We start from the raw sequence: 27682 nt of genomic DNA, 5'->3' as shown, positions 1-27682 counted from the left end.
GGAAAAAAAAATCTTATGTCAAGCACAGAAGGGATTGCTTCAAAGGTGAATTCATTATTTTTGGAATGGAGAGAAGCTTTTTTTTTTTTTTTTTTAAATTGAGCATAACTGCTTGCAGTTATGAATAAGAGTTTTTTATTTTTTAACTTTCCATGTTGGGGTTCAGATCTTCTAGACCAAATGCTCAGGCTTGTTTTTACAGGTTCCATGCAATAATGTCTTTAATTCATACCCGACCCTGTGTTGATTTTGAATTGACATTAACTGAACGTGTATGTAAATACTTAACTTTACATTTAAGGTCTGTGGTATTTCCCTTAGGATTAATGAAGCTCCCATGATATAACTAACTAGTTTCTATTATGGAAAATTGTGTTTTCTTCCCATTATAGTTTTTCAAAGTCTTCACAGGATGTTTTTAGATGACTCCAGTTTCATAGTCATCATTCGATGGTCTAAGTCTCACTTTTTTTTTTTTTTAAGATTTTATTTATTCACTGGACAGAGAGAGACACAGCGAGAAAGGGAGCACAAGCCTGGAGAGAGGGAGAAGCAGGCTTCCTGCCGAGCAGGGAGCCCAATGCAAGGTTGATCCCGGGACCCTAGGATCATGACCTGAGCCGAAGGCAGATGCTCAACGACTGTGCTACCCAGGCACCCCTAAGTCTCACATTTCAATGGGAATCTAAAGGCTTTTTTTCTTCCTTTAACTTTGTTCTTATGGCCCTGTGATCTTCAGTCACGTTCTGGACCTTCATTTCCTCATCTGTAAAATGAGGGGGTGAGACAGACCGTCTCCAAGGTCGCTTTCCCCTTGAAGTTTCTCCGAATCAGTGGATCCTGGCTGCTATGTTCACATGTTCATCTGCTACATTGCTTTGTTTAATTATGTCTGAGTCCTTTTTTTTTTTTTTTCTTTTTTAAGACAAATTACTTTGGTCAGAAGCTCATCATTCTCAGTCACCCTGTCCTTTTAAAAAGTTTTGCTTTTTCACCCACACCAGGCATTTGGAAAGCATACTCCTGAATCACATCTCTACCTTAGTTCAAAAAATTTTTGAAATTCTTGCAGAAGACTGGTATAATCTGTTTAGATGATCTGGCATGGTTGCTGATTATCTTGCTCTGTTTCTAGCAATCCCCCAAGTCCCAAAGTGTTATGAGGTTTGTTAAGAATAGTCTGATACTGTTTTGTTTTGCTGAGCAGAATCCTGGGAAAACAAGTGTGATGTCAGGTTTTGAAAAAGAGCAAGATGGCAACAGAAGGGTATTTGCTTTTTTTTGGACATAAGTTTTAGATCGCTTATACACCCCTGGATTCCTTTGCTTCATTAAGCTGCCTGACTCCCCTGCCTTCCCTCTGTCAGCAGTCTGTTGCTCACTTGCATTTCCTTAGGCAATCTTGAAGCCAGCCACATGGCCTTTAATGTGTAGTAGTTAATGACGTGTTAACCGAAGCAAAAGTGAAAGATGGGTTTGATCCCGATGGCTGATATGTGTGTAGAATATTTTGTTCTTCATGTGTGTAGTAATGTATTTCAAGAACACAATAGCTTCGGAAAGAGGACAAGTATGGGAGTTTACAGGCTGTGTGGTCTTTCTGAGTACTGATTGCCATCCCTGAATTCATAACCAGTTAGGGTGTGCTCAGGATAGGCGTGCGCTGCGTGACCCAAGCTGCAGTCCCAGTGAGCTCTGTTCGTGTTCCACCAGTGAAGAATTGGGCCCGTGTGTTTTGCTTCAGGTGAGAAGAGTTCCTGGGTCAAGCGGCCACCTTCATAAAACTGAGGACGGTGACTGGGAGTGGAGTGACGACGAGATGGATGAGAAAAGTGAAGAAGGGAAGGCAGCTTTTTCTCAAGAAAAGGTAAGGGACATCGATGATGGTGAGCTAACCTGTGCACGTTTTATTTTTGTGGCATTTTGTGCGTGCGTGTATTAATGGGTCTGCAATTGCTTTACAGTCACGAAGAGTAAAAGAAGAAAACCCAGAGGTGAGTGGTGGTTATTTATTTAAAGTTTTTTTTGTCCACTCACTCTTGCTCCCCCCCCTTCCTGCCTCCACTGCCCCTTGCGGGTCAGAGTGTGACCCATTTGGGGAAAGAGACTTCAAAATTTTCTTCTCGTGGAGTAGCAGAAAAGGAAAGATACGTAGACTTTGCGTGTCCTGATTCTGAGTTACTTTTGGGCTTTATAAATCGGGGCAGGTGATTTTACTCTGAGCCTCAGTTTCCTTCTCTGTCAGATGGTCATGATCACACTACTTTTAAATTGCTCTGAGGTTTGAGGAAATCATGCACATAAATGCTAACTGGATGCTCAACTTAGTTTTCTGTTCATCTCAACTCTTCATATTACTGTCCTTTAGAAAACACAGTAGGCACACAGGCAGAATCTCTTCTTAGATTTTTTAGTTTACAATAAAGCAGATGTAAAATAGTTGGAAACTTGACATTGAATCTGTTGGTCTTGGCTTTACAATTTCCTGAGTCGCTTAGTAGGCAAGGGACACTCCTCAGCTTCCCTTTGAGAACTGGTCATCTTTTGATTAACTTTACTTCCTCCATCTGGTTAATTATCTTCATGCCTAATGATGGCTGTAGTTCAAAAGACTTGGCTACCTCTCCTAGAGAAAATTTGAGCATATTAAAAAAGCTCCAAATATTTTACAGACCTAGTAATTAATATGTGCCTTGATAAATTCTCATTAAGAAAACAGAAGACTTTAGGTTACAAATGATATCCACCCCAACTTTTTTTTTTTTAATTAGCAGACATTTCATTTTGATGTAGCAAGGCAAATCTTCCATTCCACCACAAGGGGCAATAGCCAGCAGGCCCTTCTGAGAAGAGCCCATAGGAGGGGCAAGCCATTGTTTACCAGCATTCTCCTCTCCCTCCAGCTTCTTCATTCTTCCTGCCAGTCCAGGGGGCCTCCCTAGGGATTTTTCAGTATTCCTGCCTCCCATTGTTACCTGACCTTTAGTTCCTGTTTCTTCCTATGTTTATCATAGGGATTAATCTTTCCATTTTGTACATAAAATAATAAGCTTCATCAAAAAGTTGTTTATCCCTCTGTTACAAACCACTATTTATCCCTCTCTGTTACAAACCACGGTGATGAGTTCCCACCACCCACTGGCTACCCATTGGCTTCACACCTATGCTGGTTTTTAGAATGATCGTAACCAGGTGTGGTGCACTCTGCTCTCTCCCTGCCTACTTTCCTGTTTTATCCACAGTGAAGTGCAGATTCAAGGTTTTTCATCTGTTTCCTAGAATGTCTCTAACTATGTCCATCCTGCTTAGACATAGAACAAAATAATGTGATTCAAGTAGCAACATGGTGCAGAAAGCATTTGTATTGGTTCACTATGGGATGTCTTTATTGCAACGTATTCACCGAACCCTGCTTTCCTAGTGCAGACTAATGGGTGTGAGTCTTTCCTCTGGAGGATTTAAGTTTATTGTGACACTGTCCTCCTCTGTGCTAGAGGAACTTGCTCTGATAACTGAGCCGTTATTTGGCGATTAACAGTATCTTTTGGCAAGAATATCATTCTGCATAGAGAATAACAGATAGCATGCTGTCAGTTAATCATCGTCACTATCGACCTTCTTGGGTGGGATTTGAAAGTCTTAGGCATTTCTCCGTGTTTCCACTCCTTTGATTTCCCAGAGGCGTCTGTCTGTTCCCATGCTGGTTTATAATTAAGGAACACATAGATAGCCTTAATTTTGAGGGTTCCTGTCTTTGAATGTAAACACTCGTGCCACATTTTAGGAATAACCAGCCCCACCTATTATTTTGCCTGACTTTTCAGGCCAGTTGTTTTGTTCTGTTTTTCAAGGTTGGCAGCTCAGTATCTTGAGCTGTGTTAAGAGCAGCTACAAGGGTGGTTCCTCTAGCCTTTGAACTTTTTAATTAAAGTAGCTCCCTGACTTGCCACTTGGCCTGAATTCACATTTTGCAAGTGAAGCAAAAAGTATTTATCTATTACAAGAGGAATTAGAATTGTTGAATGTGTAAATAGGCAACACACACACGATGCACACTGTTTTAGTAGGTTTTGGGGATATGTCAGTGAGGAAAAAACCCATGAAATCCCCATTCCCGTGGTGCTTATATTTTGATGGGAGCCAGTAGACAACAAGCAACAGCCTTCATAAATCAATTTGTGGTTTGTTACAATGGAACAGGAGCAATGGGAAAAAAATAGTGGGTGGGAAGTACAGGGATGTGCTGGGGTTTTATAATTTTATTTTTATTTTTATTTTTTAAAAGATTTTATTTATTTATTTGTCAGAGAGAGAGAGACAGAGAGAGAAAGATCACAAGTAGGCAGAGAGGTAGGCAGAGGCAGAGGGAGAAGCAGGCTCCCTGCTGAGCAAGGAGCCCGATATGGGACTCGATCCCAGGACGCTGGGATCATGACCTGAGCCGAAGGCAACCGCTTAACCAACTGAGCCACCCAGGCGTCCCGGGTTTTATAATTTTAAATGGGCTGGTCAGAGTAGGTGTATTGAAAGGGACACAAAGACTTATAAAATTCTTCGTATGGAAGACTTAAGTAGAAAAACTCAAAGAACCACTTTTTTATTTTGTTACCCCTCTCAACCCGTGTCTGACAGAAGTTGGCAATATTTTCTTCCAGACTTTTTTTTTCTGCTCATTTACGTACAAATATGTAAAGAAAGAAATCTATATCCTATTGACAATGTGAGTGAGATTATAAATACCATAAACTTATTTTTTACTGAAATGTAGTTGACATGATGTTACATTCATTTTAGGTGGACAATACAGTGACCCCACAAAAATGTTTTTTCGGTTTTTGCAACTTGTATTCTATCTTGGAAATCTTCCCCTGTTAGTTGTTATGTAGATCTGCCTCTGGTTTTAACTGCCGGGTTGTATTCCTCTGGGTGGATTGAAATGGTTTATTTAACCATTAACTTCTTGGTGAGCATTGAGGTTAGGATGATAAACTGCATTCCGCTCACATTTTGTGTCTGCATGTCGAGGGGCACATGTGCAACTGGAGTAAAGAATTAAAAGAACTGTGATTACTTCGTTTGACAAAATCTGATTTTGAATTTTTAATAGCTGCTACCTAAAGCTGAACCCCTTTAAATATCTCATATTTCTATTTGTCAGTTGTATCTCAGTAAAGCTGAGAATAAAAAAGCAGTGGCAATTTACAGAACCTCTGACAGTGTACCTTATACCGTTAAACATCTTTGAGGATGAAAATGCTCATCTGTGCCAAATGATACATTTAAATGCCTGTGTTCACATTTTAATAAGCTTTTCAAGAATGCTCGTCATTTAAATTGCAGTTTATTTACTTGACTAGAAGCCACTAGAAGATGGGGCTAGTATTTTATTCATATTTGTTTTCCCGTTGCTTCTCGTAGAACCTCCGTATACGTCCCTTGGTGACATGAATACCCACACACTGAAATGGACATTAAACAAGTGCCTGAAAAGGCGTATCATATTTGTGGGTGGGTCAGAGGTGAGGGGAAAATAATCAGAAGGTGTTACGTAATTGAGCTGAAGTTCAGAGATAGGAGCCCTACTTGGTAGTTCCATGTTCAGACAGAGTAAGAGGCTTCAATAAAGGGGGGAGCATTTTAGATGCTTTTTTGTGAAGGGCTATTTGGCTCCCCTGGGAAGTATAAGGCAGAATGTTCAGGTATTATAGCATTCGTTGGAGAAGGAGGTCAGGATGGGCCTTGGGAAGATGTGCCTGGTACTCAGCCATATTTGGAGATCCTCTTAAATCCAAGAGAATTCCAGTGAAACCTGTGAAGTGCCAGAGTTATACCACTTGTCCTGAGATTTCATAGCCAAACCCATAGTATAATTGTTCCTAACCTGACATTTTAGAAATAGCCTTGCAAAGTGTTAGCTACAACCTACTAGTAATTCATAGTTTGTAGTAAATAAATAATTCATGCTCATTTCATTTATTTATTATAATATTCCACTTGGATAGTGGAAGTCAGTGGTAACTTAAAGCTGACTATATTGTTAATGTAACGGTAGTATTAATAATGAAGTTAATTGAGCAAATATTTCAGCTGCGCCTGGTTTTTTACATGAAGCAGTATTAGGTACTGTGACATTGTGGGAATTATACAAAAGCAAAGCAGAGAGCCCGCTTTCTGGAAGCTTATCTCTTTGGAGATTGGGGTCAGGAGAGATATTTGCAAGACTGGCTTCCTGAGGTGGGGTTTCCTAGCCTGTATGCCATCCTATGTTATAGAAAACCTTTCAGCTATTACCTCTTTATTGATCTTCTTTTTGACAGTGCTTTTGTCAGATTCTGAAAATAATCAATACATGTTTTATAATTTTTAAAATCCATTTTGATTTATATCCTAATTTTCTGTATAAAAGTAAAATTGCCTTTATCTTTACATTCCTACCTTCTTTGGGTTTCCTTTAACCGAGGGAGATATTTGCTAAGGCTTCTACTAAAGAAGCATTCCTTTTACAGAAGCCCCTCTGTTAGGCATGAAAACAAATGGTTTGCAGCCTTGGCTCCATATCAGAAAAACCGAAAGCTTTAAAAATGCAGATGCCTGGAACCAGCCCTCAAATCATGATTTGGGAGTTGGGGATGATGTCCAGGCAACCTGGATTTGTAGGAAACTGCCCATGTGATTCTGATACGTGGCTAGGATCAGGAACCACTGGCTGGGAAAACCACACCACTTGCTCCAAATCCGGAAGTCCACACTGAAATCCAGGAAGGTTGTGTGCTCAAAATTTCTGAAAATTTGTTTTAAATGTCAGAAATCTCAAGAAAGAAAAAAGAGAGGGAGAGAAGAAGAAAAACCATGAAAGAGGTTTCAGAAACCTCTTGGAGAAATTGTCTTGATTTAATCAAGTGTCATGGAGCCAGGTGGGAAGGTTTGTTGACCAAGGCCCTTGACGGCCGGTAAGAGCGAGACTGAGGGATTTCATTACAGAAGCTAGATGAGGTTAATTGTGAAAACGTTCTGTTTCCCGACTCCGGTATTTTGTTCTGAGGAGAAAATAAATTGGGTGTGGATTTAGGCTGAGTTAATTTTACTGGAGATTAGTCACAATGCGAAAGCTAAATTTATTGCTTACGTTTACTCATTGCTATTGCCTGATTGTTAGAACTGCCATTAGCTTTTTTAGTGTATTTCTGAGGCTCTCGTGGTTTCCAAATGCCTGTCTGCTCTTACATATGTTTGTCTTGTATCCATTTGTAGATGGAGGCAAAGATATGATTTCTCCAAATTTATTATGCTTGGTTTTTGTCACCACAGACGGCTTTGACTCCATACTTTCTTACCACCATTTTCTAAAAGATGTTCTTCTTTCTGGTGACTGGCTTTCTGACTTTTTGTCGTAAACATTGGATTTGTCATCAGAAACCTTCTATATTTCTGAAAATAAACCCATTTTGCAATAATTTCATATTTCGAAGAAAGTGGCAAAGATAATGCGAAGTTCCCATCCACCCGTCACCCGCTGTTCCATTCTGTGTGAGCTCGGTACGTTTGTCACAACAGAAACGGAAGTGCTACCTTACCGTCAGCTAAACCTCAGACTGTGTTCATGTTTCACTAGTCTGTCCACGAATAACCTTTACTTGGTTCCCAGGCTCCAATCCAGGATAACACACTGCTTTTAGTTAGCCACAGTAATTTTCAAAATAGAAAATAAGATTAGAGCTCTGTGGGAAATTAGCAGACATTGTCCCTTTCTTTTCTCTATTCTGGGATCTTTCCCTCTCTTTTACCCAGTATCTGTTTTCTTTCCCTCCTGTGAAAACCCCCATTTTCTCAAGTGTTCTTCTTAAAACAAACTATTTAAAAACCAAACAAAAAAAAAAATTCCAATAAGCAAATTTATATTACACTGTGATAACACTTGCTTAATATGTTCGTTTTCTTGTAAGTTTTTATACTTAAAAATGTACGCCCATAATGGAGAAATTTGGGTGACTGGAATTGGCTGCCAAGGAAGATGTTTTGCACAGGAGACTTGGCTCCCCACCACTCCTGTGCATCTCTGCCTGTTTTCCTGAGGAATCCCCTGTATAGCTTGTATATTGGTGAGAGTTAGAGGCTGGTCCCTTCATTACCTGCAGGGTAACGTACCTGCGGAGTGAGCTTGCACAGGGTCCTTGGGGATCCAGCCCCCAGTCCAGTTAACTAGCTCTCCGTTCTGATGATAGCCCAGGAATAAGGAAGCAGGTCAGGAGAGGGGACCTCCCTAGGAGAAAGAGAAGTTTTCATCTCTAATAAATGCCATTAAGGTTTTTCAGTTTAAAGTAGTCTTTTGACTAGAGATAGAATATTCTGTAAGTGCTGACTTGGGTTTTGGTTTCAAACCTTACTTCAAATTTGGGTTCAGTCAGCCTGACGGATTCTTTACAAGATATCATTTGGTGTAAGCCCAGGTCCTCTGGCTGGTTAAAGAATACAGGTTGTTTGTTCTTCTTACACATTTCCCCCCAACATTCTACTATGAAAATTTTCAAATATATAGCAACACTAAAAGTACTTTACAGTGAACACCCACATACACATAGATTCTACCATTACTATACTTTGTCAGTCCATCAGTCCATCTTCATTTTTGATGCATTTCAAAGTAAATTACAGACAGTAGTAGACTTCCTCCTATTACTTCATTACTAACTAGTTACTTTGAGGAAGCCAGAGAATAAGAATTTTATTTCTTAAACTTTAGAAAACTTGCTGCAAAAATTTCTGATGACTTCTCATTATTTTAGAATTGATAGTAGTTTAAAAAAATAATATATATTCTTCATTTCATTGCTGTTCCTCTTCTAGTTTTGGTGTTTTGTGTGTGTGTGTGTGTGTGTGTGTGTGTGTGTGTGTGTGTTTGGTCTTTCCAGTTTTGTTTGAGGGCAGAGTTCACAGAAGTAAAGCTTGAGGGAAAAATACTTTTTGTATCACATTAGGATTGGATTTCCACCTCGAGGGAAAAAAATAAACTATTGCTTTGACTTTTCTTTTGGGGAAATGTGTCTTAAAAGTCCAACTACCTTTACGTATTTTTTAAATCCAGTGAAAAAATGGTTTCAAGTAATGATTAAAGTTCAAGTCATGGTTAAATGTTACTTATCCTAACATCCTTTCAGTGGGGACTTTTAACTTTAGGCGAAATTCTGTGACAAGAACAGATGGTCCAAGGGCATCTCTCTGCTATCAGATTTAAACTATCAAATAGTCCCTGCATTTTCACTTTCGCTTAGTGACTCTCTGAAAGCATAAGGATCACCCAGGGTGCTTGTTGAAGATACACATTCTCTCTCATCTCCGTGAAATTCTGAATCCTAGGCTAGGCGGGGCCCAGAAATCTTTACCATGCATCTAGGTGATTCCAGTGAAGGTTGTCAAAGATCACATTTTGATGCAAAAAACCAGCTTAGCATACTTATGCAAAATTGTCTCTGATAATCGGGACTTGGTGTAAGCATGCTGACCTTACTGTCTCATTTCGGTTTCCTTAAGTGCTGTAATGGTGCCTCTCTTAACAGATGGCGGTGAATGCCAGCAGTATACCCGAGCAGATACAGTCCCTCTCAGTGCAGGACTCTCAGGTATGTTTCTCCACCAGTCATTTACGTTCGAGATGATTTGTAGACCTAGTTTAAAAAAAAAAAAAAACCAACATTTTCGGGAGATAGACAGTTTCAGGGCAGTCCATCAAAATCGCGGGCTTGTAAAAACTCTCTTTTTTTAAATAGGTATGGAGAAAAGAGTACTGTTACTCTTGACCATGATTTTCAGGACTTCCAACCTTTAAATGATAGGTTCAAGAGCAAGGATTGATTACCACACTGCTTCTGAAATTGTGGGTACTGTGTGAAATAAGAAAAGGAAAGAAAATGATTCCCCATTCTGTTAGAGTCTCGCCACAAAACCGTAAAGTTAATTGATAGTTTTTCCTTTTTGGTTCTTGGTTGGATTTCTACAACCTGTTTTCATAATTTTTTTATCATGGAATTTTATGGGCCAATTTATCTCTACAAGTTGCCTTGTAAAAATAGAAGTGCAGGGACTGTGGAATGCATCTATATTAAAAGTTACATGATGGAAAATATGAGCCACGAGTCAGGTTGGGTGCTGAGCAACACAGGAGAGGGACATGGACATAGGAAAAGGGTGCAGGCCCCCCGTTCTGGTTTTGCTTTATAATTAATAGGCAAGCCCTTTTGCTCTCAAAATCGTCATACTATCAAGCACCACCAGCCTTGGGAATCATAACTTTTCCCCCCAGATCTCCATATCCATCGATAAATTCATTTTCATCCTACCTGATATATGTTTTCTGAAAGTGGCTGTAAACCGAGGAGAGAGTGATAGGATTTTATGGTTGCAGGAAGTCTGTTTGAGGTCAGACATCTAGTCCTTGGCCCTTATTTTATAGCTGAGGAGGCATAGACTTGCAGAGGTTAAGTGGCTCACGCAAGATTATAGAACTGGTTGGAAGCAGAGCTGGGATTCTGTTTAGGTCCTTTTTCTGTATCAGGCAACTCAGTAAAACAACTTGAGATAAATTGTGAGGACTGATTCAATGACAAAAGGCAAGTCAGGAATAATAATTTGTCCAAAGACAAATAGAATAAGGGAAACAGGAATGGGGATTAGGATAACGAGTGTTATGTAACACATTGTAGTTGTATAAGTCATTTTCATATATATCATTTGTTCTTCCAGCAAACTTTGGACACTAGTATTATCCCCATTTTTAAGTGGGAAAATAGGTTTGGAGAATGACGTGCTCAGGTTGCACATCTGGTCAGTGGCAAAGCCAAGTCTTGACCCGAAATCTCTTTTTCGCTACAGCAGGAAGGTCTTCTCGTGTTTAGGGGTCCATAGGAGTAGGGAGGGGAGGTGGAGGAGAGGCATTTGTGGTTGATGCTGTGTATTTAAAGAACTAGGTTATAGGTGAGAAAGGCAGGGAAGATCCCTGCCAGATCCCACTTTCCTCTGCCTCCTGATGTTTAGGTGCTGGCCTTTGTGCATCACCAAATGCCAGTGAGTCCAGGCAATGGCTGAGCTTGCGGGATGCTGCTTTAAGATGACCATTCTTCTTTGGACTTACACATACCATCCTTGTTCATAGGACCCACCCTACGGATGGGAATTAGGCATCATTCCAACCTTCACATAGAGCTTGATATGTGGCCAAATAGGACCTGCCGTGTGTAAAGACCTAGTCTGGAAATTTCCAGAAAGAAAGGGTCATGTGAGTCAAGGGATATCATGATTTTATTCATTTGTTTTTTGCGGTTTTCCTTTCCAAGGGCCTACCCAATGCCAGTGAAGACTATAGAGAAGCTTCTTGCGCTGTGAACCTCGTTTTAAGATTAAGGTAAATACTACCGTTTATTTTATATCACTTTTCCTATAGTACAGTATTCTTATCTCCTTCATTAAGTTTTCATAATATTAGCATAAAATAAGATTGTTAAGTTATTGTATTTCACCAAACAGCTAGTGTGTATGCTGTATGCCCGGACTAATTGCTCTTTTTCTAATTGCTTACTACAGAAGAATAAGAAAGAAAGCACCAGATGAGTGTGAGTGTGTCTGCAGGCTCAGTATACCCTTCATTAAGTTTTTTTTTTTTTTTCCCCTTTGCCTTTCCTTTCTTCGGCTTTTTTCCCTTTTTGAAAAAAAAAAAAAAAACCAACAAAAAAACTTTACAATGTGAGATCACAGTAAGAGATTTTTAATGAGTTTCTTTCACACTTCGGCAGTCAGTCTGACAGAAATAAACCATGCTTGTTCTACAAGTTGCCTGTTCAGAACATTTTTCAGTGGCAGGTTTGATCAGCTACTGTGGAGAAATGACAGATGTATTTTGAAAGAAGCCTCAGTCGTCTAGGAAATGGATACAAATGTGGGGCCTGACAGTGTCAAATTTGTGTCTAGTGAATGAAGGTTCTTTCTGTTTCATGGATTTCTAAACTGTAAGGTCCATCTTCCTGAGTATTCTTTGTTAAGAAGATGGTGTCTGAAGACATACTTGTTTCCACGTAATATAAACAGCTTCAGTCACCGGGTCAATCAGGATACTGTCACATTTCTGAAGGTGCTTTTAAAATAAGTTACACATATGTTCTCCTTTGACAATTAAACAAATAAAACACATGGCTGATGGACCCTTTCCAGAGCTGTGGCTATAAAAAGCGGACTAATTTTCAAGGTTAGTTTCCAGCCGTCTGAGTTAGTGTAGTCTGTCAGGGTAGATAATTGTTGGCATAATCACCCCTCACTTCGGACAGTCATTTGCAATCTGCGGTGTGTTTTCCCATGCTCACTAGGGGAATGGCACGGCAAGCTTTGGTGTGATTTAATTCAGAGATGGTTCCTGGTCAACAAGTGAAATTATTACAGAGACCATTTTCCTTATATTTGAAAGTAGCCTTGATTATGGTTCATAATTATGCATATTCTCTGAAGAATGAAATAGCCCATTCCTTTTTCATTTGACTTTGGAACCAGATATTACTTTTGTTTATTTTTCACTTGTTCATATATTCTTTCCATCAATATTTGTGATAAAACCACTGGGCGGGGCTCCGTGTTTGCTTCTGAGATACAGTCGTGAGCGAGACCATGGAGGATAGCGTCCAGCCCACTTGAGTGCGCAGTGTTGGGCATGACCTCGGGCGTCCCACCGCCCAGTCTCCTACGTGATGTATCCTAGAATTTTTTCTTTTGTGGTGTGCTGGATATCCACCCCGCCTCTGTGCATACTTGAGTTCTTTTCCCATGAATCGCTCCTGTGATAACAAAAGGCTTTGTTCTGGTTCACCTTCCTCCTTGAGATCCAACTGATCTTCCTGTCTGGGCTCCAGTTCTGACCCATAGAGCAGGTATCAGGTTCTCTGGATTACACTCTTCCGAGAGTGTTTTAAAACACGTACATATTCCCGAGCCTTACCTCCAGAGACCGTTTTACTGTAGGTCCTAGATCAATACAGAAGTACATCCTCTTGTTTTTCTGAGAGGCATTTGTAGTTTTATGGGTTCCTTCTTCCTAGGGAAAACAGCACAAGTAGCCTTGCTTCTCGTCCTATGGTTCTGTATCCTTAGGATCCTAGCTGTTCACCTCTATTGACAGGTAGCCTGCACCTGCCTTTGTTACCTTGTTCCTTGTGGGCCTGGGTGGTTTCTCCCTGAGTTTGTGGTGCAGATCTCTGGTCCTACATATCTCCCACCTTCAGAAAAGCTCAGAAACTGTGTATAGTGTCCCATCTACCTGTACACACATGCATAAATGCACACGCTCTGTATTTAGAAAATCACAAGGAATATTAATATATTAAAGGTTCTAAGATGTTCTGCAGGGAAGGAATGTAAGTTGGTTTACTCTGAAAACCCATTTGGCCTCAGAACTCTCTTCATGGAATCCTTTTCCAGTTTTATGTTGTAGCACCCATATTTAAATGCAGGCCTCCAGATGTGGCCTTGGCAGGTTGGAATACAATAGTGAGATTCTGTGATTTTTCTTTTTCCTTTTCTGTTTACACTCTGTATTTCTCCTAAATCAGCCTAAATTTCTGCTGCCTTTTGAAATAGCCATGCACCTTGGTGACCAACCTAGCATGATCTAACAGGCAAACAAGGCCTCTGACTTTGTTATTTCCACTTGAAGGGCTGTCAAGCCTAATTTGAACTGTAACTTGTGTTTTAAAACTCATTCCGTATGTCTTAACATTTGTCACTGTAAGAGTGAACCTGTTGGTTTTGACCCATTGCTTGCCTCCTCCCCACCACCCGTCCATATTTCACTCGTGATGGTCAGTGCGGCATACTAGTTATCATGTTTGGACATATGTCAGTTGCCCATCTGAAGAACCTGTCTTTTACATCTTTATCTACAAAATTGATTTAACATGTTCAGCAGTTCAAATAGAACGGAGACTTCTGGCCTCTGTTTGAAACCAATCACTTTCTGCATGGCTTTTAATAATCAGTATTTTTTGGTATGGTGGCTCAACCAGAAACAAATCCTATTGACTTTCCTGCTTTTTCGTGGACATTTAGCTAACTACTCAGAGGATATCATAAAAGGATCCATTAAAAATGTTACTGAAATGGATAAATCAATGATTTTTTCCCCCTGACTCTAACCACCTAGAAACACTTCCAAAAAATAGAAATGAATTTTAATATGACTTTTGGTGAATATATGTTCATGCCTAATTGTGTATATCTTTTTTCCTTAAATGTTTTTAAGGTACTCGTTTAAACCAGTTTTTTTCATATTTGAGAACTCAGGAATCTCTCCAAATATATAGTTGGTTTCCTCTAAGGGCAATCCTTGTACTTTGAGAATTATCCTTTTATAATTTAAAACTAAAAGTTAAATGCTGTTACATTTTGGGGTCTGACGTAACCTTGCTGACATAAATGTAAGCAGCACATGTATTCATTCACTCTGGAAGTATTTATTGAGCACTTGCTACATGCATGGTGCCGTTCTGGCTGCTGTGAGGCAACAATGGAAAAAAACAAAGGATGAATTTAAATTTCTTACCTTCTAGGAAGGCTTTCTAGAGGCCGGGAGAGGAAATACTCAGATATTCATATGACTTACATGAAAAGTCAAGTTCTCTGAAGGAAAATCTGTATCAGGAGCATAGGAAGTATGGGGGTGCCATTCTGTATTAAAGAAGGCATCATAGATTTCTACTGTTGTGTAATAAGTTAGCACAGATTTCAGGGCTCATAACAAAAGCCATTTATTCGCTCTGTTTCTGTAGGTCAGAAGTCTGGGCCCGGCTTAGATGGGCTCTCTGCTGTGTCTCACAACAGTGCAATTAAGGCCTGCTCATCTGGAGCTTGTGGTCTTCTTCCAGCTAATTTGAGTGTTGGCAGAAGTCAGTGTCTGGCAGATGTGGACTGAGGTCTTTGGTGCCTACAGGCCACTGGCCGCACACGCAGTTCACAATAGGGCTTTGCCTTTTTTTTTTTCCAAGGGTAGGGAAAGGTTTCTCACTGGGTTAAGCCAGTTCCATCTACATTAATCTCCCTTTTTATTAAGTCAAAGTCAACTGCTTTGGAACTTTAATTATGCCCACAAAATCCCTTTAGCTTTGCTGTATCAAGTAACCTAATCACGGGAGTGACAGCCCATCATCTTTAAAGGTCTCGCTTACACCCAGGGAAGAGGATCATGCAGAGCTTGTACACCAGAGGACAGCGATATTGGAGGCATCCTAGAATTCTGCCTGCCACAAAAGGGATCTCTAAATAAAGTAGTATTTGAGCAGACACCTGACAGATGTGAAGAATCAAGCCATGAGATTGTTTGCAGCAAGAGAGTTCCAGGCAGAGCAAACAGTGATTGCAAAGATTCTGAGCTGGAAGCATGCTCGAAGCAATTATAAAAACAGCCAGGGAAACAGTGTGACCAAAATGGTAGGAGAACAGGTCAGAGAGTTAGCAGGGGCTGAATCCTTTAGGGTCGTGTAGCCTGTGGTGAGGACTTTGGGCTTCACTGTTAGTGGGTGGGAAAGCATTGGAAATTTGTGAGCATAGCTGAGTTACGTTTTCAAAACACTGTGATTGACTTAGGGAGCATACACTATCCAGGAACCATTTAAGGTGGAAGCTCAGAGCCCTTTGCCAGGCAGTTCCAGCCAGGCAGAGAAATATGATGCGATGGATCAGGCCGGGGAATAATGGAGGTGACAAGTAATTATTGAATTCTGGGGATGCCTGGGTGGCTCAGTTGGTTAAGCCACGGCCTTCTGCTCAGGTCATGATCCCAGGGTCCTGGGATCAAGTCCCGCATCAGGCTCCTTGCTTGGCAAGGATCCTGCCCCTCTCTCTGCCTCTGCCTGCTTGTGCACTCTCCTTCTCTCTCAATCTGACAAATAAATAAATAAAATCTTAAAAAAAGTAAATCATTATTGAATTCTGGACAGAGAAGAGAACTCAAAGATTATTCAAGATCTGGGCCTGAAAATGTGGATGAATGGAGGGGAAGAGAATTGGGAGGTCCAGGTTTGGGTGGAATCGAGAATTCAGTGCCAGAAGTGGGGAGCTTGGGTTATTTCGTGGACGTGTGTGTAACGTCACGCAGGCTTTCGGGTGCACCCGTGTAGATTTCACAGGAGATCTAGTTCTGGGCTAGAGGTATTAATTTGAGAACTGTTGGTGCATATAGTATTTAAAGCTATGAAATTAAATGAAATCACCTAGGAGTGAGTGAAGACAAGTCATCTGGCACACTCTCAGGCGGTACATGGATGCAGAGTGGTCAACGGAGAGGCTGGCGAGGAGAGGCTGGTGAGGTAGAGGAGAGAATGGCGGTCCCAAGCAGAGGAAGTGTCTCAGGAAAGGAGGAGTAAAAAGCTGCAGCTGCTGTTAATCAAGTACAATGGGAACTAAGAACTCACATTGTATTTGGCAAAATGCAGTGCATTCTTGACCATGGCAAGAGTTGTTTTGGTGGAGTGCTCGGGACAGAATCCTGACTGAACTGGGTTCAGGACAGAGTGGCAAGAGTGAACACGAGATAACAAGAACAGATTACTTGTTAGTACAGATAACTTAACAGAAAGTTACTCTCCAGGGTGGCGGGAGAAATGGGGAGATAGCCCAATGAAAATATGGGGTAAGGAGAGTCCTTTTTAAAAAGGCATTATGTGTAAGTTAATGGGAAGGAAACCTGGAATGAGGGAGGGTGTGTGGTAAGACTGCTGTCCTCAGGTGGGTGGGACGGGATGACACCCAGGCATACACACAGATGCCAGCCTTACTCAGAAGGATGGAGAGGGCGCCCCACTGACAGTGCAGCCACCATGACGGAAAGGCGGGCAGGCTGACGTGCAAGGAAATTGATGGGTTTGGATATGGGAAGGCAGAAGTCCTCTTCTGGTGTTTATATTTCCTCATAAAATAAGGAGTGTGATCAGTTGAAAGTGAGGAAGGGAAAGACGTTTGAGGTTTGAGAGGTGGAGATAATTGTGTAGGGGAGCTGGAGAGTAAATTTACCGGGGAAATGTGGTGAGATGAACAGGTTGCCCCTGTGATCCCTTGAGGCTAGTGATTGTGGCTATAAAGTGGAGCTGGTAGCTTGATCCCTGAAATGGACTTATCTTGATGTCCCAGCATATAAATCTGTGTGCATGTGTGTGATTGTAATTGACACAGAAACACAATGCTTAAAAACATTCTTAGAGGAGTCTATGAGCACAGCTATGAGAAGATCTATGAATCACTGTTTAAATCATAAACAAATGTGGCACATGGACTTGTCCTCTATGATCTCCTGTGTACAAGGTGGCGGTCACCTGCCCTCCTCTTTCACTACCAGCTCTCCCTCGCAGGTTCAGCTTCCTTCTCTTAGAAACCTCCAAAACTTGATGTTCCTCAAGAATCAGCCTGGACAACCAGGGCTGGTCCCTGCCATACAATTTCTTCATTCCCCATTCCCCATTTGAAGTTTACTCGAGATCACTTGTTCCCTCTCTGGGCCCAGATAAACTACCTCTAAAACCAGCCTGTGTGAGAGGAAGCTGGAAGGTTGTTCTGGCCAGTGTTTATCAGATCAGAGAATCCTTGCCTTCTTCTCTTTACACTTCTCATTCCTTCCACATCAAGACTCTGATATATGTGTGTACATATATATATAAATGAACACACAAACACACAAACAGACCCTCGCTCTGTCTTTGGGAGCCACTGATCTAGCCAGTGCATGGCTACTGTGTTGGGAAATAGTGTGCTTATCTTTCTTACTCGCTCTGGCCGTCTGGGCATAACGTTTGCGTGTCTTGTGCCCCACTGGCTGGTGAGGAGGGACTTGAGTTCAAGCAGGTGTTTCCTCAGTGCTGTATGGGTAGCTGCCCGCTTACCGCTTGGAAAAGGTCATCCTGACTTTCTTTTTGACATAACATTTTATAGACCTACCTGCTAGGACTATGGCTTCCTTCTCCCTCCTCCCACCTCCAGCCCCAAAAGGCCAGCTAAGCCTCCCCTTCATTCTGTAAGTAGGAAACTGGGAGATATTTTACTTCTCAAGATGTCACATTCTATAACAAAAGACAAATACATGGTGGTTACAATCATGTATTTGTTTCTCCGTTCATTTCTGGGGGTTGTAGGCAAAAGGCTGAAGAGGCAAAGGCTGATTTGTTCCTTGAAAAAATACACTGTTGACCTTGTTCTTAAAACTGACCTGCTAAATGTAAGGGCTGGAGAAAAAGGGTAAGACCTTAGCTCTCAATGTTAAATGCTGGAGATAGTTAAAAAAGTAGATTTTTCTTTTTTCTTTTGAGTACTTTTATGCAAGGTTTTCTTGCCAGTTGTATATATGGTAATGTCATCTGTGTTAGCAAAAACTTGAGTATCAAGGTACAGCATAAGGAAATCCTCTTAAAGACATCTCGGAGAAAGATGTTAAGTGGGCCATCTCATAATTCATATACTGTCAATAGATGGTACTATCATTTCTAATTTCAGTTGAACATTGTACAAATATTTTGCCTTTTGTAGATTTTTCATAAAATGGAATAGTCATGTGTTTGACATAAAACATATGTTTCCAAGAACCAGGCTCAGCGGTTTGGAAAAATGATAAACTTATCAGTTAAATTGTTAATTCCTTGGTGTAGATGCTGTTCAGACTTTGACAGCTCAGCCCTATGGATTACAGTTACAGTTTTGCTGAAGGCAACTGTGACAGTTGCCATACGTAGACGCCGTGGAATGGGGTAGCCCACCAATGTGCTCATAATGAATTTACCTTGTTATGAGGTAGAAGTGTCATTACACCTTGATGGGCCAATTAAGACCCCAACAAAATACTTTCCTGCTTGTAGGAAAAGGTGATCTCTAGAAAATGATTTTTATTTCAGTAAAAATCCTTTAGCATGACAATATTGCCTAATGTGACTTACTATTTTCATTTCTCTATTAAAAGGTGAACTTGAGCTATTGCTATAGACTTAGTAAACCATAATTTCATAAAGAAAGCTGAAGCTGATAAAAACAGTGTTGATCACTCTTTTAGCATCCATATGTCTGAATTCTAATTCCACGTTATCATCATTCTAGAGGAATTAGAATTCTTAAATGGTTCTCTAGCCTGTAAAATCAGGTCAGTTGCATAGGTTTTACTAGTCAAGTGGTTGGGAGGCTTGATTAATGTTTCCCCAGAAGGTTAAACAGTGTGGGTATGGTATTCAGTATGGCAGTGCTTTCAGGTACACTCCCCCCTCCCCACAACAAACTGCCAGTTTATGGCCTTCTTTGCACAAGGCTTTGTTGAAAATCCAAAGATGAATAAGACAGGGTTTCTGCACTCACAGAGCTTATCGTGTGGACAGAGAGATCAGACCCCGCTCAAATGACTGTAACACATGGTAGAAAGTGATAAAGGCAATAAGACAGATGAAAAGAAGAACTATGGGTAGTTAAAGGAAGGTGAGAACTCTTTAGTCTGAATGTTATCTTTGGGTTCCTTGTTCCCGTGGTTACCAGTGTTTACTTCTTAACATCCAAATTTTGAGAAGAGTAATGGTTAGGTTGAATCCAGAGGCAACGTCAAGCTGTGGTCTTTGGGAAGGGCCTTATCAGACTTAAGTTACTTCTGCCAAGACCGTGTTGGTGGTTTAGCGGAGTGGTCTGAACTAATTATTGGGCACCAAGTTATTAGTTCTTTAATAGTAAAAATATTTTGACATTACTTGATTTTTTGGAATGTTCTCTTTTGGTAAATTCCTTTCCTCTGAAAATCGGAGTCATTGCTGCACATCTTGGCTTTATCGTCAGTGAGATCCTTCAAAAAGATAAAGATCCCACTATGTGCCGGGCACTGGGATAAGTGCTATTTGTGCTTTGTCTTCTTTATCGTCGTAAAACCTCCACAACATCAATCCTGTTGTGACTGACCTTTCACAGATGAGGAGATGAAGTTGCAGAGTCATGGGGTTGATTTGTCCAATACTACACAGCGCGGAAGCAGTAGACTGGGTCTTGAACTTAGGACTGTTCAACACACTGGTCTGTGCTCTTCCCCACTTGACGCCATGGCTGGGCTCTATTCAGTTCCATTTTGAGTGCACTTAGGATGGTTACATTCACCTGTCTTCTTATTAAGACGTCATGTAAATATTTTTCTTTAAAGATTTGTTTCAGAGATAGCAAGTGAGCGAGCGTGGAGAGGGGTAAAGTGAGAGAGAAAGAAGCTTTAGCAAACTCCTTGCTGAGCTCAGAGCCCAAGGCGGAACTTGATCTCCTATCCCTGAGATCATGACCTGAATTGAAACCAAGAGTCAGATACTTAATTGACTGCACCACCCAAGGGCGCCTCATGGAAATATTTTTTTTAACAATGTTTCCTAATAAGCTCATCAATTAATATTGTGACAGGCATACCTGAAGATATTTTAGAGATGATGCAAATAGCAATTTTGTAATTTTATTTTATTTTGTTTTTTGTAAAGGTCTTATTTATTTATTTGACAGAGAGAGAGATCACAAGTAGGCAGAGAGGCAGGCAGAGAGAGTTGGGGAAGCAGGCTCCCTGCTGAGCAGAGAGCCTGATGTGGGGCTTGATCCCAGGACCCTGAGATCATGACCTGAGCCAAAGGCAGAGGCTTAACCCGCTGAGCCACCCAGCACCCCTCAATTTTGTAATTTTAAAAGGACTGTCACATTACATGCCTGATTTCATTTTTTCTTTTGTCCTGTGTTTGCTTCCCGCAGATGAAAAAGAGAGATGGGAGATATTAAGTAACTTTTCTGTGGTCCCAGAGCCAGGACAGGCTGGAGACTCCGTCTTCTGGTGTTCCTCTAGTGGTACTGATAGGGAGTTGGTGTAAGGTGATATGGCGTGGTGTAGGATATAGGCCTTTTGTACATACAGAATCCTTCTACTGGTAAATATGCTCAAGGAAGGAAGATTTATATGAAGAAAAATTTGGTAATGAAATGAAAATAGAAGAATTAAAAATCAATCATGGTGAGATAAAGTCACTTTTTTTTTTTTGGACAGTGGAGCAAGAAGATGTTTGTGAGTATGAAGACTTTTAGCAATAGGGCATTAAAGAATTCTTGGTTTTCAAGTGGTAAATGGTATCTTAGAAATTTAGGAAATAAAAGGAAAGAAAAAAACAAGAAATAATATCATTCACAGTCTTACTACTCAGGGATACGTCATTATTAACTTCTCTATATTCTGGTCTTTTTTCCTCCACTTACATTAATGTAGACTTAAAATAGTTCTACAGTAATATCTTCAAAATTTAGTTTCACATAACACAGTGTTTTATAATCTGCTTTATTTGGTAACGTCTTTGTTATCTTTTTGTGTCAATGAAGATAGATCTACACAATCCTTTTAAGTGGCTGCCTTATATTTTGAGTGACTGTGCCAAAACCTATTACTTAAAATGTATTATTGGATATTTATGGAGTTCCTAGTTTTTCGGTATGGCAGCATATAAAAACTTCTGTGTGCAAAAACGATGTTTGAAAACTGCCCAGTAGAAAAGGTCTCTTCCAGCTTTGAATTTTGACCTTGGCGTTGTATGCCCTCAGACGTGGAGAAACCTGGAGATACATAACCGAGTAAGCCTGGTATCCAAGCCCATGGGGATTGAAAGGACTGGTTGTGGCTCTGGGTTCAGCAGAGGATGTCACAGTCTATGTAGTTGCCAACACTGCGCTCTCACTCTGTAAGGGTAGGGCTTTAACTAAGGCATTGTACCAAGAAAGCCACACAAACGAATGATTCCTGAGTGTAACGTGCTCACCAGATGCAGATGTTGGCTCCCATTTTGCAGCTGTTCTTTTGGGTTCTTCCTCCTAGTGCATATTCTTTAAGAAATGCTCTCTTGACTGTTGGCTGTGAGCATCCTAGGGTTAGAGAGAGTGACATCTGTGGGACATAACAGCTGGAGGAGATGAAAGATTGCCCTTATGCTTTTAGAGCCTTACACAGTGTCCAGCATGTGATAGGCCCTTAATGAATTTGTGTTACACAAGTGCCAGGTGAGTAATTCTTAACTAAAGGTGGGTCTCAGGGTCTCAGGTGAGGCTGGGTGGCTCAGTAGGGTAAGCATCTGCCTTCGGCTCAGGATGATCCCAGGGTCTTGGGATCGAGCCCCACGTATGGCCCCCTACACAGAGGGGAGTCTACTTCTCTCTCTTCCCACTCTTGCTCTATCTCTGTTGTTATCTGTCTCTCTCAGATGAAATATTTAAAAACAATAAAAATTAAAATAAAGATGGATCTCACAAACTTTTTAATATCAAGATGCTTTGTAAGTTTTTTTTTCCAACTCTGTATTTTTGATGGTATAGTGGAAATGGGTACAGAAAATACTTCTTTACTAGGTTTTCTCTGTAAAACTTCCCAAGGAAGGTAATACTTTGAATATGATCTCCATATTTTATTTTCAAAAATATATGTGGGCTCCATGCTGTAAGAACTACAGGGCGGTGTCTGGCAGAGGAAGCCCTGCTGGGCGAGGACCCTGACAGGAGCGAGTGCTGCCATTCCTGTACCCCCAGTTTGGATTACTTCTGGGGTTGCTCCCGGCATCCATGAACTATCCCTGCCTCTGGGTCTCAGGCTCCATGTGTGAATTTTGAAGTATCCATGTGAAATGCTGCTTCTTCCAGACCCCTCTCTGGTAGAATGTTCTGTGGTTAAAAAAAAAAAAACACACAAAATTCTTCCTGGCTCCTCCAGACAGCCTAAATGTAGAAGCTTCGTGAATCTGTAGAACTTACCCACAACTATAGCCCTGAGGCAGGGTGTTTTCAGAGGAGCTCTCCTCTAACCTCAGAGAACTGCAGTAAATTGTGCCACGTCCCATTGCTGTCTGCGCCAGGAGTAGGACCCCACTGGCAACCTGCAGGGCAGGGGCTGGGGGTGGAGGGTACTTCCTTCCTCTTCTCTCACTCCTCACAAGTTCCTCAGTGCTCTGACCAGCAGTCTGTCCCCCTTGCTGGCCAATTCCTTGGTCACATTTCGGGAACTTTCACATCTTCCCTGAACTCTTGCTTCTTTCTCCTGAGCTTTTTAATGTCATTGAACAGATAGGCAAGGAGAGAAAATGTCTCAAATGTAGCGGGTACCTTAAAAAGCTTTGGTGGCATTTAAGTCAACGTTAATTACCTGATACCCTGGCTGAAAATTTTAACAAACGCCTTAGTATTTTAAGTTATCCTTTCTGTCACTATGCAGAGGCTGTCTCCTTTATCCTTTTTTATATTCCACCTTTCCTAGCCGCTGATGAGGTAACCTGCTGCTCTTCGCATTTTAAAAATTCTCCTCTCCAGCGTTCTCGGGGAAGGTTTTCTCTTAGGACTTGTCCTCTTGATCAGAGCTGAATAATTCTGAGGGCTGTTTGCAAAGTTATTTCAGGTCCTGGTTCCCATATCCCTGGAGATATAATGAGTGGTAAGATTTCTTCCTGGAAATGTTGGGTCTTGGAAAAGTAACAAGCATATTTCGGTTTGGGAGCTTTCTTCATATTAACTTTTCTTTCCCCATCGAAACTAGACTCCCTAGAATATACTGTCAACTTTATTTTGTAGTTCCCAGAGTGGAGGAAAACTTTGTTCCTCTTGGTTAAATTCATGCAGTTGCTAACTGGTGGTGTAGTGGGAAATCTGTGCTAATGTCATTGGCTGATCTTTGTATCCATTATCTACTGCTGCTGTAACAAAGTACCTCAAACCTCGTGGTCGAAATGAGTGCCCATTTATGATTTTATAGTTCAGGAAGTGAGTGGTCTAACATGGGTCTCAGCCTAAAATCAAGGTGTCCTCAGGGTCATGTGCCTTTCTGGAGGCTCCAGAGGAGAGTCTGTTTCTTTGGCTTTTTTTTAAGAATTTATTTTCTTTAAAGGCAATTTTAGGTTCACAGGAAGATTAGGAGGAAGATACAGAAGTTCCCTTTACCTCCTGACCGCACATATACATCACCTCCTCCATTTCCAACATCCTCCAACAGAGCGTCACATCTGTGACCATCTGCGAGCCCCCGTTGACACATCGTTATCACCCCAAATCCATAGTTTATATCATGCTTCACTTCGGGGGCTCTACATTCTGTGGGGATGAACAGATTTATAATGACATGCATCTACCATTATGACTCTTGGTTTTGGTTCTGGTTATGATCTCAGTGTCGTGAGATCAAGCCCCCAGGTCCAGCTTTGCACTCAGCACAGTGTATTTTCACTACCCTAAAATCTTCTGGGCTCTGCCTGTCTCCTCTCCTACACCTCTGTCAGCACCTGATCTCTTTACTGTCTCCCTAGTTGTGCTCTTCCCGGAATGTCCTGTGTTTGGAATCATGCAGGACCTAGCCTTTTCAGATTGGATTCTTTTTAGCTATGGATAATACACATTGTTTATTGCTCTGTGTTCCACACACATTGTTTGTTTCCCCATTCACCTACTGAAGGACTGCTTGGTCGCTTTCAAGTTTGCAATTATGAATAATGCTGTATAAATGTCCATGTGTGGGCTTCGTATCGACCTAAGTTTTCAGATCTTTTGGATGATACCAAGAAGTGTAATTACTGGATTACATGGTAAAAGTAGGTTGAGTTTTATTTTTTAAAAATGCCCTATTTTTAATTTTTTAAGGAGGGCACATATTGCATGGAACACTGAGTGTGGTGCATGAACAATGAATCTTAGAACACTGAAAAAAAAATGCCAAACTGCTTTCCAAAGCGGCTGTACCACCATGCATTCCCACCAACAATGAATGAGAGTTCCTCTTGCCGCACATCCTCATCAGCATTTTGGCCATCCTAATAGGTATATGGTGGTGTCTTGTTTTAGTTTTCATTGCCCTCATGGCATTTGTGTGGGTCATCTTTTCATATGCTATTTGCTATTAGTATATCTTCTTTGGTGAGGTTTCTGTTACAGTCTTTGGCCCATTTTTCTTTTTATTTTTTCTTATTGTTGAGTTTCAAGAGTTCTTTGTATATTTTGGACAATGAACCTTTATCAGTTATGTCTTTTGCAAATGTTTCATTCTCTTGACTCTGTCTTTCACAGAGCAGAAGTTTTTGAATTTAATAAAGTCTAGCTTATCAATTATTTCTTTCATGAATTGTGCTTTTGCTGCTATATCTAAAATGGCATCATTGTACCCAAGATCATCTGTATTTTCTTTTAGGAATTTTATAGTTTTGCACTTTGCATTTAGGTTTGTGATCCATTTTGAATTAATTTTGGGGAAGGATTTAAGGCCTAGGTCTAGATTCACTGTTTTTTTGTTTGTTTTTGGGTTTTTTTTGCATATGGATATCCAGTTGTCCCAGCACCCTTTGTTGAAAAGATCTTTATTCTGTTGTCTTTGCTCCTTTGTCAAATGTTAATTGACCATATTTATAGATTATATTTCTGGAATCTCTATTCTGTTCCATTAGTCTGTTTTTCTATTCTTGCATGACTACCACAATGTCTTGATTACTATGGTTTGTTTGTTTGTTTGTTTTTAATTTGAGAGAGAGGGGATGGGGGCAGAAGGAAAGAGAGTGTTAAGCAGACTCTGTGCTGATCAGGGAGCCCAATGCCGGGCTCAGTCTCACAACCCTGAGATCATGACCTGAGCCAAAACCATGCTTAACCAACTGTGCCAACCAGGCATCCCTTGATTACTGTGGTTTTATAGGAAATCTTGAAGCTGGGTAGTGTCAGTCCCTCAACATTTTTTTGTGTTGGCTCTCTGTGTGTCTCTCAATTTTGTGTTGGCTATTCTGGGTCATTTGCCTCCATATAAACTTTAGAATCTGTTTGCAGATATTTACAAAATAACTTGTTGGGGATTTGATTAGGATTACAGAACAAGGTGGGCAGAACTGACATATTAAAAATACTGAATCGTCATATCCGTGAACATTGGATATCTTTCATTTATGTAGTTCCTCTTTGATTTTTTCCATTGAAGTTTTGTAGTTTTCCTCACACGGACTTTGCACATATTTTGTTAGATTTATACCTGAGTATTCTGGAGGTGCTAATGTAAATGGTATTATTTTTAATGTCCAGTTCTATCTTATTGCTGGTATATGGAAAAGCAATTGACTTTTGTATATTGACCTTGTATCTCATAACTTTGCTATAATTATTTATTCATTGCCTATTCTTTTGGATTTTCTATATAGTTGATCATGTCATATGTGAAGAAAAAGTTTTTTTTTAAAGACAAAGTTTCATTCCTCTTCGACCTTTTATTTCCTTTTCTCATTAAATTTGCTAACACTCCCAGTATAATGTTGAAAAGAAGTGGTGAGAAGGGACATCCTTGCCTTATACCTGATCTTAGTGAGAAAGCTTTGAGGTTCTCACCATTAAGCATGATTTAGCTTTAGATTCTTCATAGTATTCTTGATCAAGTTCAGAAAGTTCCTCTCTATTTCTAGTTTATTGAGAGTTTTTATCATGAATGGGTGCTGGATTTTGTGAAGTGATTTTTCTACATCTATTGATAGGATCATGTGATTTTTCTTTTTAGCTTCTTGATTTGATGAATTATATTAATTGATTTTCAAATATTTGAACCAACCTTCCATACCCAAGATAAATCCCACTTGGTCATATCTCATAATTATTTTTGTAAATTGTTGGGTTTACTTTGCTAATACTTTATTGAGACTTTTTGCTTCTTTGTTGTTAATCAGATATATTGGTAGGTGATTTCCTGGTAATGTCTTTGATTTTGGTCTTACGATAATGCTGATCTTATAAAATGAGTTAGGAGGTGATCCCTTAGCTTCTATCCACTAAAAGAGGTTGTAGAGAATTGATAGAATTTCTTCCTTGAATGTTTGGTAGAATTTATCAGTGATCTCCAGGACTGGTACTTTCTGTTAGGGAAGGTAATTAATTACTTATTCAACTTCCTTAAGATATATAAGCCTATTCAGATTGCTATTTTTTCTTGTGTAAGTTTTGGCAGATTGCATCTTTCAGGGAATTGGTCCATCTCATCTAGGTTATTAAATTCATAGGCATAGAGTTTCCATGTTATTCTTAGGTTATCCTTTTTTTTTTTTTAAATTCATTTATTTGTTTATTTACAGCATAACAGTGTTCATTGTTTTTGTACCACACCCGGTGCTCCATGTAATACGTGCCCTCCCTATTACCCACCACCTGGTTCCTCAACCTACCCCCCCCCACCACCACTTCAAAACCCTCTGGTTGTTTTTCAGAGTCCATAGTCTCTCATGGTTCATCTCCCCTTCCAGTTTCCCTCAACTCCCTCTCCTCTCCATCTCCCCATGTCCTCCATGTTATTTGTTATGCTCCACAAATAAGTGAGACCATATGATACTTGACTCTCTCTGCTTGACTTATTTCGCTCAGCATAATCTCTTCCAGTCCTGTCCATGTTGCTACAAAAGTTGGGTATTCATCCTTTCTGATGGAGGCATAATACTCCATTGTGTATATGTACCACATCTTCCTTATCCATTCATCCGTTGAAGGGCATCTTGGTTCTTTCCACAGTTTGGCGACCGTAGCCATTGCTGCTATAAACATTGGGGTACAGATGGCCCTTCTTTTCACTACATCTGTATCTTTGGGGTAAATACCCAGCAGTGCAATTGCAGGGTCATAGGGAAGCTCTATTTTTAATTTCTTCAGGAGTCTC

The 27682-nt window shown here is 40.4% G+C and overlaps 1 protein-coding gene across 2 annotated transcripts in view; it reads left to right on the top strand.

Annotated features, from left to right (window-relative positions):
* The window catches only part of STK39 (serine/threonine kinase 39), a 300163-nt gene that overhangs the window by 168984 nt on the left and 103497 nt on the right, over positions 1–27682 (top strand). The window contains exons 11-14 of one of the 2 annotated variants that reach the window (XM_046019744.1): positions 1745–1867; positions 1965–1994; positions 9555–9617; positions 11328–11395. In XM_046019744.1, coding sequence (XP_045875700.1) covers positions 1745–1867; positions 1965–1994; positions 9555–9617; positions 11328–11395 — 284 coding nt within the window. The remainder of the gene's footprint in view (positions 1–1744; positions 1868–1964; positions 1995–9554; positions 9618–11327; positions 11396–27682) is intronic. The other variant, XM_046019745.1, reaches the window with a different exon arrangement.

The sequence above is a fragment of the Meles meles genome, chromosome 9, assembly GCF_922984935.1.
Source record: "Meles meles chromosome 9, mMelMel3.1 paternal haplotype, whole genome shotgun sequence".
Taxonomy (NCBI): Eukaryota; Metazoa; Chordata; class Mammalia; order Carnivora; family Mustelidae; genus Meles; species Meles meles.
Note: the sequence above shows the minus strand (reverse complement) of the source record. Positions and strands in the feature narration are given on the sequence as shown.